At 39.0% G+C, this 18,647-nt stretch overlaps 1 protein-coding gene across 4 annotated transcripts in view; it reads right to left on the reverse strand.

Moving 5' to 3' along the window:
* Positions 1–18,647, reverse strand: part of TRIM55 (tripartite motif containing 55) — a 62,593-nt gene that overhangs the window by 22,269 nt on the left and 21,677 nt on the right. For 2 of the 4 annotated variants that reach the window (XM_074944291.1, XM_074944292.1), the window contains exons 8-9: positions 12,802–13,004; positions 10,186–10,473 (exon numbers count right to left, since the gene is read on the reverse strand). In XM_074944291.1, coding sequence (XP_074800392.1) covers positions 10,186–10,473; positions 12,802–13,004 — 491 coding nt within the window. Of the gene's footprint in view, positions 1–7,668; positions 7,760–10,185; positions 10,474–12,801; positions 13,005–18,647 lie in introns of all 4 variants that reach the window. The other 2 variants (XM_074944293.1, XM_074944294.1) reach the window with 2 other exon arrangements.

Below are 18,647 nucleotides of genomic sequence, written 5' to 3' on the forward strand. Positions count from 1 at the left end.
GATAATTTTCCTTTCAGAATTTTTTTATTAAACAACCAAATGAGAAATGCTCTGAAAAGGCAGTTTAATGGAGATCAGAATTCAAGTCTGTTCAGCTTTTAAATTAGGTAATTACAACAATCTGAACAGAAGAAATCATTTTGTCCACACTGTAATTCTTATGATCTATTATTACTTGAAATGGACCAAAATTGAAATACCCACAAAAAAGAAGATACTCATGACTAATCAGACAATTCACAGACCCGACTATTAAAATGCAAAACTTCAGGTGTGTTATTTGCCACTCAAATTAATAACAAGAACACAGTTGTCTGAGAGTTGCTCTCAAAGCATTGTCACCACGACTCGTCACCAGCACTACTGAATCACACAACTCTCAGGAGCAAGGGGAAACAGAGATGCTAAAAGAAGATCAGTCAGTATTTTCCTGCATTATTTGAATGTGTTAAACGAAATCTAGCAGTAAGCATAAAAGCAAAGTGCAAAACGGAAATCTAGAAGAAACCACCCTAAACTAAATCTCAGAACCAAATGGCCACTGACCTGAACTTTAAAACTAAGACCCATCTCTGTAATAAAGTTAGAGAGAAGCAGAATCATACTTTTTGGAGTGTTTTTCGCCTATGAGTCTTCCGCACCTGATATTTCCTGATTTTGCTGTACAACTGAAAGGCACTACTGAAATTCAGCCCTGTAGAGAGGAGTCTCAAAACAGGGTTTAATTAACACTTAAGCAGTGCACATGCCTATTGCATAGGAGAGAATATCACTTACAGTGAACTGATCCCTCTGGTCATTCAGCTCAGACATTTGACATACATTATATATCTATCCATCCATCTGTCTTATTATAGAGCTATATACAAGGATATTCAGATCCACAGGGCAAAGCTCAAGTTCTGATATTCTGTTCTCCCTCTATGCATATCTTTCATGATGATGCTATGTGCATCTATTCATATAGGGAGAGCAGAATAGTGGAGCTGAGTGCTGCCTTGAGGATCTTACAGGATTTTTTTGGCTTGTTTTAGGGTGGCAGTTGGGGGTCCATAAAAGTTCATTCTGGTGAAGAGAGCATGTTAGAATCAAGATATCATGTGGCACTGAGAGGAAGACTTTGCCTCTAGATGTTTTTTGCATAAGATCCAGTCCTCCAAAGCTAAACTCTCATAAGTAAGTCTTACTGACAATAGTAGTCCTATTGACTTCAAAAGAACTATTGAGGTGAGCAAGGTTTGCAGGATTGAGTCTTGATATTGGGGGGGGAGGGGAGGGTGAGAAAATTATTTATGTCTAAAATAAAGGGCTAAAATAATTCTAAAGGATCACTACACTGAAATTTAGAAATGCCCCTTCACAGAGTACATAAATACAACTGAAAACCAGATGTATAGGAGCAGTAAGTCAGTGTGTGATTTCACATTTCTTTTAATAATCTGTTTTATCCATGCTCTATCTATATTGCATATTTAAAATACTTTTACATGACTAGCAATTAGCTAAAATGTAGCCAATTACAGACCTCGCTGACATTTGATTTAATACTATCTCATGGGCAAATATACTGAGGATCCACAGCTGAAAGAAATAAAAGTATTCAGCAACTGGGGCAAATATAACTACAAGTGTGTGAATACAGGGAGAAATGTCCCTATAGTAATTCTAGCAGATAGCATAAGGTTACAACCAAGTAACGGAAAATTTTAAAAAAGAAACATGAAACAAGAATAACATACGTCATTCAGTTAGCATTTCTCTCTCCAAACAGCTCAATCTTTATTATAGGTTATATCCTCACAGAATTACAGCACTGTAGATACTGACTGCAAAGGGAAATGAAATCGAGTATGGTCTGTAGATGATTTAACTTGAATTTCCTTTTCAGCTAGACACATGTGGTTTAGTCCCTTTGAATGATGGTATTTTTTTAGACTCTTGACTCTATGACGGGTTGCTAGTAAGTAACTCATTTGGACTACAAAATATTGTACTCTGTACCTCATCTGAGACAAAATAACTAGAGAAACCAGAGACTCAGACAGACACTGATCCTGAAGTGCATGGATTGGATCAGCTATCAGATATCTGCATGAGTAAATCAAGGGAGAGAATTTAGATCCCCAAAGTTAAGCTTCTTTGCCTAAAGTTAGGTAGCTAGATCCATATTTAGTAACATAAATAAGTAGCTTGATGTTTAGAAGTACTTAGCACTTACTTCAGTGGAAGCAGCAGACGTACAGCACCTCTGAAAATAAGTAGCACTTATATAGGTGCTTAAATGGCGAATTAGGTGTCTAACTTTAGACATCCACCTTTAAAAATGTTTGGCTTTAGGTTGTAGAACTGATCAATGAAATTGTTTTTAATTGTTCACTTTATTAATATAACTTCATAAGTAAAGTTTTATAAATGAAACTACATTCATTCATAAAAACAGGAACCCCAATAACTGGCTAATTGAGTTTCACTTGCAATCCAATTGCTGCTTAAATCACTGACACTTGCACTGTTTCAACATTGTAACTTCCGCTCACTGTTTGTCATTCATTATACTTGTGTATATTGGAACTTCTGTTCGCTGTTTGCCATTCCTTACACTTCTCCATATTGTAACTCAAACTCCATTTTAACTTGTCCCAAACTCCATTTTAAAATGCTCACTCCATTTTGTAAAAGCTTGCTGCAACCTTCATTTTTGCAAAATCCTGCTGTAATCTTATTAGTTTAGTTTAGATGTGTGAATGAGGTATGTATGGATGATGGAATCAACCTCCAGCCCCAGCCTGTCCTGATGAAATAAAGTGTAAATACCAACGGCTGAAGATGCAGACAACAGCCCTGACAAAGCAAGAAGAGTCCACCCTAAAAAGAAAAGAACAAAAGTACAACTGAAGAAACATCAAAGCCAGGTCCCAGGCTGAAAGTCATGTCTGTAATTGATGGGTGATCAACCACACTGAACCCAGAGGCAGCATGACACAGCAAGTCCTATAGACTCTGGATTCAAACTAAAGCCTACAAAAAGGATGGATGAGATGGAAGACTTTGGAGGGTAACATTCTGCTGCCAACATGGAAGGGCATCGGTGCATGCCCAACAGAGACCCAGCACTTCCTTGTGCCTGGCTTTCCTGGCCAGTTAGCCGCCACAAGCTACGAACCCAAGCCACGAACTCAAGCTACATTCAGGACTGGTAACGATCTAGCAGCTGCAGAACACTTGGTGTGTGTGTGTGTGTGTGTGTGTGTGTGTGTACATAGGTATTAGATATTAGTTATTGGTCATAAATCAAACTGTGTTATAATAAACGTGACATCTTGTCTTGTCCCCTGAAACGATCCTGTGTAATTTTGTCTGCATAACATGGTAAGCCTGTTCCCCTGGTATTTGGATCAAGTTTTTGGTTTGGCGTATGAGATATATAGGACCTGTTGACAAAATTTGGATCCAAGTGCAGACTTTTTAATACAGTACTCCCAATTTCAGAGGTGTTTGTATCCAGGTTTTTACTTTCTGCCCATCTCCAGGGCCAAATCCTGAGGATCTTACTTAGGGTCTCATCCAGCAAAGCATTTAATTAAGTACTTTGGGCTTATGCTTAACTTTGGGCACATGAGTACTCCCACTGAAGGCACCATCGTTAATGGAACTGTTTAAGTGTTTCACTGGACCAGGGACTAAGAGCTTGTCTACACAAGGAAATTGATTGGAATAGTTATTGTGGAAAAACTGTGTGTGTGGACTCTTCCAATATAAGAGTGTCTATATAGGGAGTTATTCCGGAAAAGCTATAGCACTTTAAATTTACACCTTATTTTACTTCAGAATTGCTTCTCTATGTAGACAAGCCCTAAATTTTTACTCAAACTCAAGAACGGGACGGCTAATATATGAAGACCTCCATTTTATGATCTGACTAGTAAACCTTATTTATTAAGGACCCAAGACCATAAACACAACACACCAATACCCATCTTTGCCTGTATGATCTACTGACAAAACAGAAAAATTTACTTTGGTGAATCATTTAAAAATACAATGATGCCAGCTTTTTAACTGTTTAAAGAATACATGATCTTTACTGCATTAATAAGCGCTGTAAAATGTTATATTGTGCATGTATGACAAACATGAGCAATGGTGAATTATCACTTGGTTTTTACATACTGAAATTCCAGCACTGTGAGAGAAGTGCAGATATTGATACACAAAACAGGCTGTCATTTGTACTTTATCCGTATAATTTATGCTAAAAGATGCACTGGTGTGGTAGTAATTTGAATAGAATCTGACATTATGAGTCTCTCAATGAAATGTACAGAACATAATTTAATTTTCATTTATTTCTGTTTGTTTTTGAAATTTAAATATACTATTACAAGAATACATAGAGCATATTTGTGCTCATGGGAAATTAAGTATGAGAATAACATTATGCTCTTTTCCTTATGGTTTATTTTTTTCAAAATACCTTTTGAAATTAAAAATAATTAAATGCAGAAAGCTATCAGCGTTTCCAGTATTTGGGGTCTCAGGGCATATGGTCTCTCGTGGCTCCTTGACTATTTATTTAATCATGCCATAAGAAGTGGGTAAAGGATAGGGACATTTTGGTCTCTAAGGTCATTTGCATAAAAACTATTTTATCATCCATATGTAATTACTTGGTTATTTATGCAACTATTCTTTATTTTTCTTTTGGGAGATCGGGTTGCTGCTCTTTGGACCACACTATGTTGGTGACCATTGCAAGTGAAATACAGAAATTATTCTAAACTAATTATAATAAAAATAAATAAATCCAGATATGATTTGTGGCCTACAGGAAGTTGTATAATTTACTACTTTCAGTCTATTTTAATAGGGTATGTCTATTCAGAGATGCATTTCTCTTTCTCAGGTGCAGCAGTCAGGATTGTGGCAAACTCTCCTTAGGAATTAGTAAAAAATGTTACTGGTCTTGGAGGGGATCCCTTTCTTCCAGCAGATGCACAGCAGGATGGCCATTACTTACGCATCAAGAAAATTCTTCCAGATGCTGGAATGGTTGTAGTAAGTAGCAATGAGAGTTAGGGAGGGCTGTAGGGGATTCAGTTATTAGAAATAAAGGTAGCGGGGCTTGAGAAGAGACATTGTGAAATGATTAAATATCAACAGAATACAGCAAAAACCCGATGGATAGAAACCAGAAAGGATAGATTAAGTTGATGAGATTCTGGACAAAGTCAATGAGTTACATTAACTCCATTGGAATTATACAATATATTTATCAATAATTAGAGGAGGACATAGTGGCAGGGATGAGATAGACCCTTCCAGCACTCTGTATAAAAGGGCATGTGGAGTAGAAGAAAAACTACCCAACATCACCCACTGTGATCATTTATTCATAAAGGAGTAAAGGATTAGCAACTCAATGGCTAATCCATCCATTCCAGTTTGATCTAGAATTTGCATCAACAATACCTTATGGCTAAATGGTATTAAAGGTGGCTGCTAGATTTAATATGACCTGGTTTATTCAGTTTTAGGAAGAGATCATCAACAGTGCTACTAAATCTGTTTGTTTTCCATATCCATGTCTGAAATTAGGCTAACCAGAGTCAAGGAGATATGAGCCCTCTAGATATTATCAGAATTGCTTTGCTGTAATCTTCTCAGTAATCACTCCTAAATATGGGAGATTAAATCTCTGTCAGTAGCTCGCAAGATTATCAGTGTTGAATGACAGTTTATTAAACAGGATTTAATCAGTGCCCTGTTGAGCACACCTGGCAACTTACTCTCACAGAGGGCCCAATGTTTCCTCACTGTTCTGAACCAGACAAAACAGACATGATCCAGATACGTGATGTGGCCCAACACAATTCAGCACTGCATCAAGCTATACTGGCTGAAACTCAAAACCTAGAAGATGCTGCATTTGACCCCTGAGTGTATAGCTCTGAAATCTCAATAGCTGATTGCTCCAGATTGCTGGACAGAGGCAAGCCACAAAAGGTCTGCTGTTCAAGTTTCACAGAGCCTTTGATGGAGGCACAGAACACTTTCTGTGCCTTTAACAGCAGATAAGAGGATAAGGCTTCAAAAATTTCAGTTGCTCAAGCTCTGCCAAGACTTCCACCACCAATGTTCTGGTCACCTTCTATCTTGCTTTATTTGTTGCAAATCATGTGTAAAGCCATTGTGCCCCAGAGTGAAAGACAGGCAAGAAGGCATTTGGGGTTACTGCATTGGTGGTTGTAAACAGCAAGTATTGCAAAATCCCACCTGGCCTTTGATACTGTGGTCTGTCAGCAAACCAGTAGTTCACTAGAGCTCTCTGGAAATTTTCAGGTTCTATAAACAATCCCATCAAAATAAGTCCCTCATCCAAACAGGATAGAAATATTTCAGCCTCAGGTAGGAATTATTTTGCTCCATGTTATTTTCAGGACCAGATGAATTCCCACGTATACTCAGCTTCTCCTGGCATAAACTCAGGCACAGAACAACAGAAACAAAATGTGGACTGGGAGGGAGGTAACAAAGGAGAAAAGTAGCTGAAACCTCCTGTCTGCTGAAGTGGACCCGCAGGCAGAACACCCCAGAAACAGGCAGTGCTGGCAGGGGAAGGAACATAGCAGGGTAGAAAGGGAACGAGCAGTTTCAATGAATTCCTGTTGCCCTCCCACACTGAAAACCCAGAGGGATACTGGGGTGGAATCCCCCAGGGGAATAATGGCTCAGTCCACTGCAGAGGATACACATTATACCTACTGTGTTGGCAGGGTTGAATCTGGCTCACATGTTATTCTAAAGGAAGATAATTTTCCTTCCTTAAGTACTGTGAGAAATAACACTAGTCAAAAAAACTATTCAGTCCAAAGACTTAGTACCTTTTCCAGAACAGGCCAGTGCCCAGTACTGTAAAATGTACAACTTGATATTTTATTACGGATCTGTTCTCACCAGTAGTGTTCTTATCATTAGTGACAACAGGAGTTACATGCATGCACAGAGTGGGGAAACTGACCCAAAAGTACTCAGCCTCAGGGACCTCAAAAACTAAACCGAAACCAAAATAACCCCCAAAACCTCCAGGACAAAAGTGAGAAAGATTATGACAAAATGGTCTCTGACCTTATGAATGACAATTGTTTCTTTCACATAATAAATAGTTTGCTGTCATGAGCAGGTAAGGAGCAGAATTTTAAATCTATATGTAGAGTCTTTCATCTGCATTGTAGCTCCTAAAGAAACCCTTTCTCATACAAAGTGATACTTTTAAGATTGTAACAAAGCTCACTACTCATTGGGTAAGTTTGCATGACTAGGTTATACAAAGATCACAAACATAGTGGTAGTTTGTTGTTATTATTGATTTATAGTTTCAAATAGCTACTGATATGCCTAACGACAACTGAAATATGAGCCCATGAATTTGATGCAGGGTTTCCCTCATTTTTTAAATGAGGGATATTTAATTTGTAACCATGCGGGATTAAACTCTAGGATGGCATTTTGGGAGGGTGAGGAGAAAAAGCTTTAGGCAGCAGGTATTATAAGCTAGCATGGTTCTTTTTAGATGGCAGAAAGGGAAAAAATCCTTTATGAATCACCTAGAAACATCACCAGAGAAACTACTTGAGCTGTTAGTTAATGGTAAAACAAAACATTTCCTACCCATTAAAGTAAAAATCATGTATTGAATCTGACTCCAGAGATGATGCAGTATGATAAGAAAAGCCAAAACTGATATGCAGAATGCTAACTCCTGTGAGGAAATAAGAAGAATGCTTCACTAACGTTGTCATAGTAAACTGGGCTGGTCAACTCTGGGTTTGATGAAGAGATTCAGTTTTCAGAACACTTTTTTCAGTTATTCTTTTACATGTCATTATTTAACTTAAGAGCTTGGTGAAAACCAGGACATGATGAAAATACCCAGTCTCTATTTGGTTTATCAATGACTCTAGAAACTATGCCAGATTGGTCTTTGTTAAAATCACAGGCAGAAAACAAACTAAAGTTTGCCTACTTAACATGATCACTGCCACATGGCAGAGGCCGTTTTACATATGACCTCGCCATTTCTCTTAGTTCCAGCACTGCTTCACCACTCTTCCACTAAAAAACACATTCCCACCAACCCTTCTGACCTACAATACCATGACTACCCACCTTCCTTTGTGGATCTCACCCATAATTCTTCCCAGCCCCAGAACCACACCCCCATTATTTGCTCACCTGCTATCCCTCCAGCAATGTACATACGCATCATACTTATTTCCAACAGATATTGAAGCATGGTAACCAGTACACAATGATTCGCAACCATCAGGAATTGTCACAAATCTAAAAAAATATTCTTTCCCCCTTGTTTACTCTTATAATTCTACTTTCCTTAATTGCTTCAGTTTGCTTCATTGGTTTGCTTGAAAGCCACTGCAGTAGGTTTTCCAAAAAGTAAAAGTCATATGAAACATTTATTTCTGCTATTTTACTGCTCCTGTTAAATAAATGCCCGAAACTACAGTCCTTACGCAGGCAAATCAACCACTAAGGTAAGTAAATGGCTATTTTACCTGAGTGTGGAGTGCAGGATGGGGCCCTAATTCTTTGTAACAGTTCTGTTGAAACAACAGCAACAAGAAGTTCCACTTGAATATTGCCTGCTTTTGCCATCTTGTCTGGAACACACTTAAGACAATGCTGTCATGGTAGGTTTCATAATTTTAAAAATATTTTTATTCTACTCTTGTTTACAAATAAAATCCTGGCCTGGAAGGATTAACACTGAAAACTGTAGGCCAAATTTAGACTTCATTATGACTGACATCAATGAAAATCTTTCTACTGACTTCAATGGTTATTGGATTGGGCCCTCAGTCATTAGAGCTCTGTCCCGGTACGCCATATCTGAATTTACTCTTGTTTCTTTATCTTTTTTCCCCCCGCCACACACTGGTTTATCATTGTAGGGTTGCTCATGAGTGCCAAACTGCTGACGCTGATTTTTTAATTTTTTTTTTTAATTTTAAGAAAAAACATAGCACTGAAGTATTTGCGACATACATGCACAGGCACACGACATACACGGCACACACAAGCATGCACACAAGTAATCTTCAAAAACAGGAGGTCTACATCTTCAAAAACCTACATCTCTTGAGTTCGGCACCCAGAAATGGAGACATTCCAAATTAATGGATACTTTTTAAATTTAGGCCTTAACCAATTTACACATACAAATGCAGGCGCATGTGTGTTGTGCAAATTTTTCACATGTCCCTCAGCTCCACTCCATGAATCTTTGGTCCATTAAGAATTACATGGACTTTACAAACAAACAGAGAGGAAAAAGTCAAATTTGGGGTCTGCCAACTCTGAGAGTGTCCTTTTAAGAAGAAATATAAAAAACACATGACATCCCATTATTCCATCAATATTGATGTCATAATAGTGATATGCTAATACAGGGCTAGCATTTCTGATGTTCATACTGATCTTTGACCATATTGTAAACACTCTTGAAAGAAAACTTTTGGAACAGTTATTTACAATGCAAAATTGATTTAAATCACACCATGCTTTTAGAATTGCTGTCAGACAAACAAAAGAATCCTGATGCTTGCATAGCCCACTGTGCATAGAGAAAAGGCCAACCAAGAGCAACCGTACACTCCAGATGTGTGACAGATACAGCAGTAAAACTACAGTAGATAAGTCTGAAGCAACAGCTGCCTAGGCAATAGTTGTAAAATTGCATGTGACATACAGACTCAGATTGTCAACATTACATGAAGGTAACGGTATGGATTTCTTTGCCACTAATGTGTAAATACCTGATGTGTGCAGACATGGCCAATTAGACACGTGGCTGACATCTAACTGACTGCATGCATGAGCGCCTCAGGCATTTGCTTCCACATATTGGGTGCACTGGCACATAAGTTAGGCACAAGCAAATATGTGCACACCACTGTGGATTCCTAAGTTTGAGAGTCTGGCCCACAATACTTTTTTAATCAAATGTATTAATTTACAGACTTTACTGAAATCACACTGAGTTGTATTTCCATATTTCTGAGATAATGGTTTGCCTCTGCATTTTTTTAAAAACAAATTTTCCATGAATATTATATTCCAGTTGGACCCCGGCTGCATGCAAATACACTTTGAGAGATCATGAACACTAACCTGGGAAGCAGCTGCAGCTGTGCTAGTTTCCTTACCACTCCCAGGTACACGCTCATTGCTTGTTGCGGCTTCTGTAGTTTCTGCCTTCTTTACGTTCATTTCCAGAGAAACAGATGGCCCTACTTGGCCCAACCCATCACTCAGCTGGGTCATACTTGGGCTGCTTGCTTGCCGAGATTTGGCCTTATACCAACTAGGGTAAAACAAGGGATCGATGGTTTCTGCTGTTGATGGCATTTGTGTTTCAGACTCTGCAGTCTGTCGACCACCACTTGGCACCACCTCACCCTTCATCAGGATAGATAAAGTAAAAACAAACAAAAAAAAACACACAAGCAGAGTGTACTATGTTACCTTCCTGTGTTCAGCCCATATTTCTCTGCATGCCAGGTTTGTTTTTATCTCACTGCAAAGAATTTATTGTTTGAGGTCCAAAAGAATGATAACTGAAATACAGAGCAAAAGTGTGTAGCATTTGGATAGTATATCTATGGAAAATACAAATACAAATCCTGCAGCCCCACTCAGCAAAACTTCCCATGAGTTTCAGAGGGAACCTTGGTTGAGAAAAGACTGAAGGAGATGTTCCTTTTATTAATTTCATTACACACTTTGGGCCTGATTCTCTTCTCAAGTATAAATTAGGAATAACTCCACCAAAGTCAATGAAGTCACATTATAGTAAAAAATGGTCTGAGAGGAGAATGAGGTCCTTTATTTTTGAGATATTACCTAAAAACTATCCAGTGTACAGAAATGTCTAAGTGCCAATCTGGAGGTTCTTACTCAGAGTTAACTGAGCTCATACTCAGGTGAACACCCATCTCTGTTTAATCACTGAGCTAAACTATACTACACAATGCAGAAGAACTTCTAGTACTGGCCTCAGACATTGAAGATGATATATGTGGGGTCTGACCCACTGCCCACTGAAGTCAATTGGAGTCTTTTAAATCACTTCCTTGGGTTTGCGATTGGGACAATAATTTATTTTTTAAAATAAATATACAGAATTGTATCATTCAACATTGATTCTGTTGACATGAGCAGGTAGAATAAACAGACTATAATGACAACAGAGATAAGTGCTTGCCCACCACACGACTGTTTATATACAATAGATTACTGTAATTATACCTTATCAATGACTGGAGCAACTGACAGAACTGCACCGTCTCTATCAACGTCTTTCCAGACTAGTCAACTGCAGGTTTTGACCGCATGGTACCATTAGTACAGATGACTAGATATAACAACATTTTTACTTTGCTTTCCCCTAGGCCAACAGGAAAAAGCTAAACTGCAAGCATCCTGCACATTGCATCCCCCACATGCCAGTCTGATCAACTCATAATGGCTTTTTTAAATTACTAATGGGCTAGACCAGCATGTCTCTATATTCTTTTTAGCTCAGGAGGTGTTGGACTTCACAAAATTATGAGGCAGTTCAGTTTATAATTAGGCCTGGTCTACATATGAAGTTGCACTAGTTTAGTTAAACTGGTTTAGTTTAATTAGTGCAACTCTGCATCTGAACACTCTGAAATCAGTTTAAATTTGCTTATTTAGATTTAGATTAAGTTGGTAAAGAATCAAGTTAAATAGATATATGCTATTTCTAAACTGATTTAAGAATATCCACAGAGAATAGGCATGAACCTGTGTAAGCCCTCAAATAGATCAAAGAAGGAATAAATCTAGATCATTTATTTCCCCCCTCTCCCTTCTGCTACTGTTAAATCAGAACTTTGCCATAAACATGGACTCTTTATTTGCTTCCTTGTTTGTGCACTACCGTCAATGTGCTGGAGTAAGGACTTAACTGGAGCTGCAGAAGAGATGAATTTGTCCTGCTTGGTAAGTTAATTGCTGATATTGATAGCTGAAGGAGATTAGCGAGTATTGTTTTGGTTCAGATCTCACAAAGTATCAGTCATTGGTGTTTTATTTTAATTGTATTCCAGGAGAGAAAGTACAAAGATATAAAAGATATCCTAAATACATGGCTTCAAATATAAAGATATTTCAAATCCAGAACATGTTTGGGCTGCCATTTCATAACAAGCAGCCTTACTTCTCTGTATCTAACACGGAGACATGAACTTCTAAATGATATCCCCGACCCCAGTGACAAGACCACCAAGGGAAGGTAAATGTCATTCATAGGAACAAAAGATTAGTGAGGTCAGGTAATATGGCTAATGAACTCTTCTGAAGGCATGCTAAACGTGAAGTTCTCTTGGTATACATGTTTTTACTTCTCACCTCAGTTATTATAACTGTTAGTTTCTACTAAGCAAAAGAATAAACAACAAAACTGAGCATCGAGTTGTCAGTTCTTAAGGGTTTTAAACCTTAATAACCAAATGTTCCTTGATTTACATAAGAGAACACCATTGTTGTTTTTTTAAACCAATGAACTCACACACATACACAGCTTGAATATAAACAATGGCAGTAAATCTTTGCTTTCTTCCTTGAATGAGCTATATTTTTGACATGTTTCTGATATATGTTTCAGCATCTATCGGGTCAGATTAGATCATTCATAGTGCTCTAGAATGGAGGAAACATTCAGCATAGCTGATAGGATGGAGAATGGTTGGGTGCAATTACCTGACTAACTGAGGCACCTGGTGATAATGATGGAGCTGGTTCAGTCTGAGGGTCTCCTGTTGTACTCTTGGGTTCTGAGTCTGGCTGAGATTGCTGGGATACTTTCTCAGCTACCTCTTCCTCCTCACCAGATGACTCTGTGCGGACTTCATCAAACTCTTCACCTTCCATCACATCCTCATCTTCCTCATCACCCTCCTCCTCTAATAAACATTCACATAAGCACAGCACTAGGTTAACACAACAATACATGGGGTACGCTCTTTATACAACACAGAGATTTAGAAATATGAAGTTACTATGGTAACTATACAGTAGGTCTATTGATAGTGAAAAGGGACCCAAAGTGACATTTTTTTCAAGGGACAGTACAACTTGTGCTTTAATTCCAGCTGATGCTCATAAGGGCAAGACTGGAATCTGCCCTGGATGCATGCAAAAGGAAGGAAGATGATGCAAGAGAGAGACAGAAACCAAGGAGGAGCCGTCTCCCCACACGTTGCATCTCTGTGCACAGGCCTTGAGCACAAGGACTGGGCAAGCCGGCCAGAGCTACCAACAGTGTAGGCTCCCCACAGGTGCTGGAGACAGGCACACAGACTGTATTCTGCCACAGGGTGTTGCAGCAGTTGCATTCCCCCTGCCTGAGGTAAAAAAGTAGAGCTGTCGATTAATCGCAGTTAACTCACGCGATTAACTAAAAAAAAATTAATTGTGATTAATCACAGTTTTAATCACATTGTTAAAAATCCAAAAATATTTAATACATTTCAATTGGTATTCTGTTGTTTTCTACATTTTCAAATAGATTGATTTCAATTACTACACAGAATACAAAGTGTACAGTGCTTACTTATATACACTGCTTATATTATTGATTACAAATATTTGCACTGTAAAATGATACACAAAAGAAATAATATTTTTCAGTTCACCTCATACAAGTACTGTAGTGCAATCTCTTTGTCGTGAAAGTGCAACTTACAAATGTAGATTTTTTTTTTTGTTACATAACTGCACTCAAACAAAACAATGTAAAACTTCAGAGCCTACAAGTTCATTCAGTCCTACATCTCGTTCAGCCAATTGCTAAGACAAACAAGTTTGTTTACATTTATAGGAGATAATGCTGCCCACTTCTTATTTACAATGTCACCAGCAAGTGAGAACAGGTGTTTGCATGGAACTTTTGTAGTCGGCATTGCAAGGTATTTATGTGCCAGATATGCTAAACATTCGTATGCCTCTTCATGCTTCGGCCACCATTCCAGAGGACATGCTTCCATGTGTATGACGCTCGTTAAAAAATAATGCATTAATTAAATTTGTGACTGAACTCCTTGGGGGAGAATTGTATGTGTCCTGCTTTGTTTTACCTGCATTTTGCTATATATTTCATGTTATAGCAGTCTCGGATGATGACCCAGCACATGTTCATTTTAAGAATACTTTCACTGCAGATCGGACAAAACACAAAGAAGACTGTGAGATTGTGAGATCTCTAAAGATAGCTACAGCACTCGATCCAAAGTTTAAGAATCTGAAGTGCCTTCCAAAATCAGAGAGATGAGTTGTGGAGCATGCTTTCAGAAGTCTTAAAAGAGCAACTGTCCTATGCGGAAACTACAGACCCCGAATCACCAAAACAGAAAATCAACTTTCTACTGGTGGCATCTGAATCAGATGATGAAAATGAACACGCATTGGTCTGCACTACTTTGGATTGTTATCAAGCAGAACCCGTCATCAGCATGGACGCACGTCCTCTGGAATGGTGGTTGAAGCATGAAGGGACATATGAATCTTTAGCGCATCTGGCACATAAATATCTTGCAAAGCCGGCTACAACAATGCCATGAGAATACCTGTTCTCACTTTCAGGTGACATTGTGAACAAGAAGCAGGCAGCATTATCTCCTGCAAATGTAAACAAACTTGTTTGAGCCATTTGGCTGAACAAGAAAGAGGACTGAGTGGACTTGTAGGCTCTGAAGTTTTACATTGTTTTATTTTTGAATGCAGTTTTTTTTGTGCCTAATTCTACATTTGTAAGCTCAACTTTCATGATAAAGAGATTGCACTACAGTACTTGCATTAGGTGAATTGAAAAATGCTATTTCTTTTGTTCTTTACAGTGCAAATATTTGTAATCAAAAATAAATATAAAGTGAACACTGTACACTTTGTATTCTGTGTTATAATTCAAATCAATATATTTGAAAATGTAGAAAACATCCAAAAATATTTAAATAAATAGTATTCTATTATTGTTTAACAGTGCGATTAATTGCGTGATTAACTGAGCAATTAATTGTTATTAATTTTTTTAATCACGGGATTAATCACAATTAATTTTTTAATCTCTTGACAGCCCTAGTAAATAGCCTCCAGAAGCTCCCCTAGGGCATAGGGTTGCCAACTTTCTATCTGGAGAAAATTGAACACCCTTGCCCCACCCAATTCCCCTAGGCCATGCCCCTGTCCCAACCCTTCTCTGAGGCCCCGCCCTTGTTCACTCCATCCCCACCTCCATCTATCACTCAGTCTGCGCCACCCTTGCTCATTTTAACCAGTCTGGAGCAGAGGGTTGGGGTGCGGAAGGGGGTGAGGGCTCCAGCTGGGGGTGCGGACTCTGGGGTGGGACCGGGGATGAGGGGTTCAACATGCGGGGGATGGGCTTTGGGCTGGGGCCAAAGAGTTCAGAGTGTGCGAGGGGGCTCTGGGCTGGGGCAGGGGGTTGGGGTGTGGGATGGGGTACAGGCTCTGGGCTGGGGGTGTGGGCTCTGGTATGGGGCCAGGGATGAGGTGTTTGGACTGCAGGAGGGGGCTTTGGGCTGGGACCGAGGAGTTTGGAGTGCGGGCAGGGGTTCAGGGATGGGGCAGGGGGTTGGGGTGCAGGCTCCAGAAGTGAGTTTGGGTGTGGGAGGGGACTCAGAGCTGGGTGAGGGGGGTTGGGGTGTGGACTCCAGGCAGCCGAGTTGGGGCAGGGGATTGAGGTGCAGGAGGGGGTCAGGGTGTGGGCTCTGGGCAGCCGAGCTGGGGCAGGGGTTTGGGGTGTGGGAGAGGGTGCAGGCTCTGGGAGGGAGTTTGGGTGCGGGAGTGAGCTCAGGGCTGGGGCTGGGGCAGGGATTGAGGTGCGGGGGGTTCAGGGTGCAGGCTCTGGGCGGCGCTTACCTCAGACAGCTCCCAGAAGTGGCTGGCATGTCTCTCTGTCTCCTAGGCACAGGGGTGGCCAGGTGGCTCAGGTCCGCATGCTGCCCCTGCCTGCAGGTGCCGCCCCCGCAACCCCCATTGGCCATGGCTCCAGGCCAAGGGGAGCTGCAGAGCTGGTGTTTGGGGCGGTGGCAGTGCGTGGAGTTTCCATGGCCGCCCCTGCGCCTAGGAGCCAGAGGGATATGCCAGCCGCTTCTGGGAACCACAAGGAGCTGGGTAGGAAGCCTACCTGCCTGCCCCACTGCGGGTGCCAATTGGACTTTTAATGGACAGGTCAGGAATACAAAATTAGCGGCTGAAGGGAAATTAGTAGATGTACTATATTTGGATTTATTAAAGCATTTGGCACAGTGTTCCATGAAATCTTCCTCTCAAAATCAGTTCAAATCAGCTTGGATATGAACACTGTCAGCATGGATTGAAGGACTGTAAAGAAAGTCTTATGATAGATGACAGACTATTAACTTGAAGGGATGTGTCTAGTGGGCAACCTCAGACATTTGTTTTAGTCCTGATCTCAAGTAACATCTTTGTAGAGGAAGGAATATTCAGCAAGTTAATAAAATCTGCATAGATTATACTAAATTGAGAGGAACTTTAAATACCAGCGAGTATACAGAATTAATATAAAGGGCCTAGAGTAATCAACAACATGGGAGTTAAATGTCAAAATGATATTCAACTAGGAAAAACACAAGGTAATACATTTAGGAAAAAATAATACAAAGCACAACTATTCAAGAGGAAGATGAAACCTGGTAAGCACTAATGCCAAAAGAGACTTGGAGGCGATAGCAGACAGCAAATTAGAAAAGAGTTTTCTGATCTCATTTACATTGGTGTAAATTTGGAGTATCTCCACTGAATACAAGTTTTTGTAGATGTATAATGGTAAGATCAGAAACTGACTCATTTTGTTTAGTTCTGGACAACCCATTGCAAGAAAGATATTGACAAACTGGAAGGAAGTCAGAGAAAAGCAATAAACAATTATCAGGGATTGGCAGGATGGACTTTTGAGGAAAGATTAAGAGAGTCAGATAAAGCTCTAATTTTAAGTTCATTTACATCTACATAAAACCATTCCAAAGGGTATAAATCAAAGCAGTATTTGTTCCAAGAAGGTCAAATGAAAATATTCTCAGGATACTGTTCCCAAATCAGAGCTTTTAAGAATGATTGCTTGCTTGCTGCTGCTACTTCAATGGACCAGCCTTAACTCATTACTGAATTTAATTAAATCACCTATTTACAGTGTGGTAACAAAAACTATACATTTTGTTTTGCATAATCATATTATTCATCCTTACTACCATCAAACATTGTTCAGAGCTATCACAGTACTTCAGAGAAATAATCATGGACTGATGTTAAGAATGTTAAGAACAGATTAGACAAACATCTGCCAGGAATGATCTAGATATACTTCATCCCTCCTTAGCATGGGAGGATGGTCTAGATGACCTTGAGGTCCCTTTCCTGCCCTACATTTCTATGATCCTATGATATATTAACTGCAGTTTCAAACTGATTGTATATTTTGTAAAGGTAGGAAGAGTCTTATCTTTCACTCAGGAAGATTTTGCAAAACCTTTTAATTGGCTTACATGTTTTGTATGAGTATAGAAGATACCAAGAACGAATTGCAAACTAGATAAAGCTATCACAGTGAGGAATGGTCTTATATACTGATGCAAGAAGTCATCTTGAGCCTGATCTGGAAGCTCTCTGAAAACAGAGGCCCCATTGACTTCAGTGGGAGTGTTAGATTTACTAGGAGTTCAGGATTTACCTCCTTATGTTGACACTATATATTAACATACATTCTAGTAATGGTGTTACCATCATACGAAATATAAATGTAACAGTAAAGCCCAAAGTTAGTAGGTAAAGTATAGAGGACCAGCCTTATGATTCTCTATATTTTAAGATGTTCAAGATTTTAAGAGAGAAATCTGTTTATTTCAACTATTCATACCCTCTGATTTCCCATCGTTTTGTAAGCTGAAACATAACGGTGCCCAGTTTGCATGCTACTTTGTTAAGCATAGAATAGTAACTGTATACTATTTCATCTATTCTGAAATATCAGGCATATAAATGACACCAGTGGAGATCCCTAAATGTATAAGAAATAATGGTATCCTTGTTTGTCTTCATAAATGTATGATCTTGAACTCCATTTACATTTTCAATGAAATTTCTCTGATATAATTAAAAAGAAAAATATATTATTCATAGTTACTTTTATTAGTTTGCATTATTCTATTTCTTTAATAATTTCCTATATCAGAGAGTCCATAAAACTGCTGTTGCTAAATTTAATTACATACTAGTACATATACAGGCCCAATCCTACAACTCTTTTACATGAGTAATCAATTAGTAAGGGCTGAAAGATCAGGTCCTTAGGAAAGAACTACATCTATAGTAAAGGAAAATAAGAATCAACATGTTACATGATTCTAAACCATGGTGGGTTTTACTTCTGATTATAATTTATGTTAAATGATCTAGGTACATTTGTGGATGCAGGAGAATATCCGATTTGAATTTTCCTTACATGGTATCTTCATGAAAATTCCACACAACTAAAAAGAAAGAAAGCAGTTTTGGTCACAACAATAACATAC

Source organism: Natator depressus, chromosome 2, assembly GCF_965152275.1.
Source record: "Natator depressus isolate rNatDep1 chromosome 2, rNatDep2.hap1, whole genome shotgun sequence".
In the NCBI taxonomy this organism is placed as follows: domain Eukaryota; kingdom Metazoa; phylum Chordata; order Testudines; family Cheloniidae; genus Natator; species Natator depressus.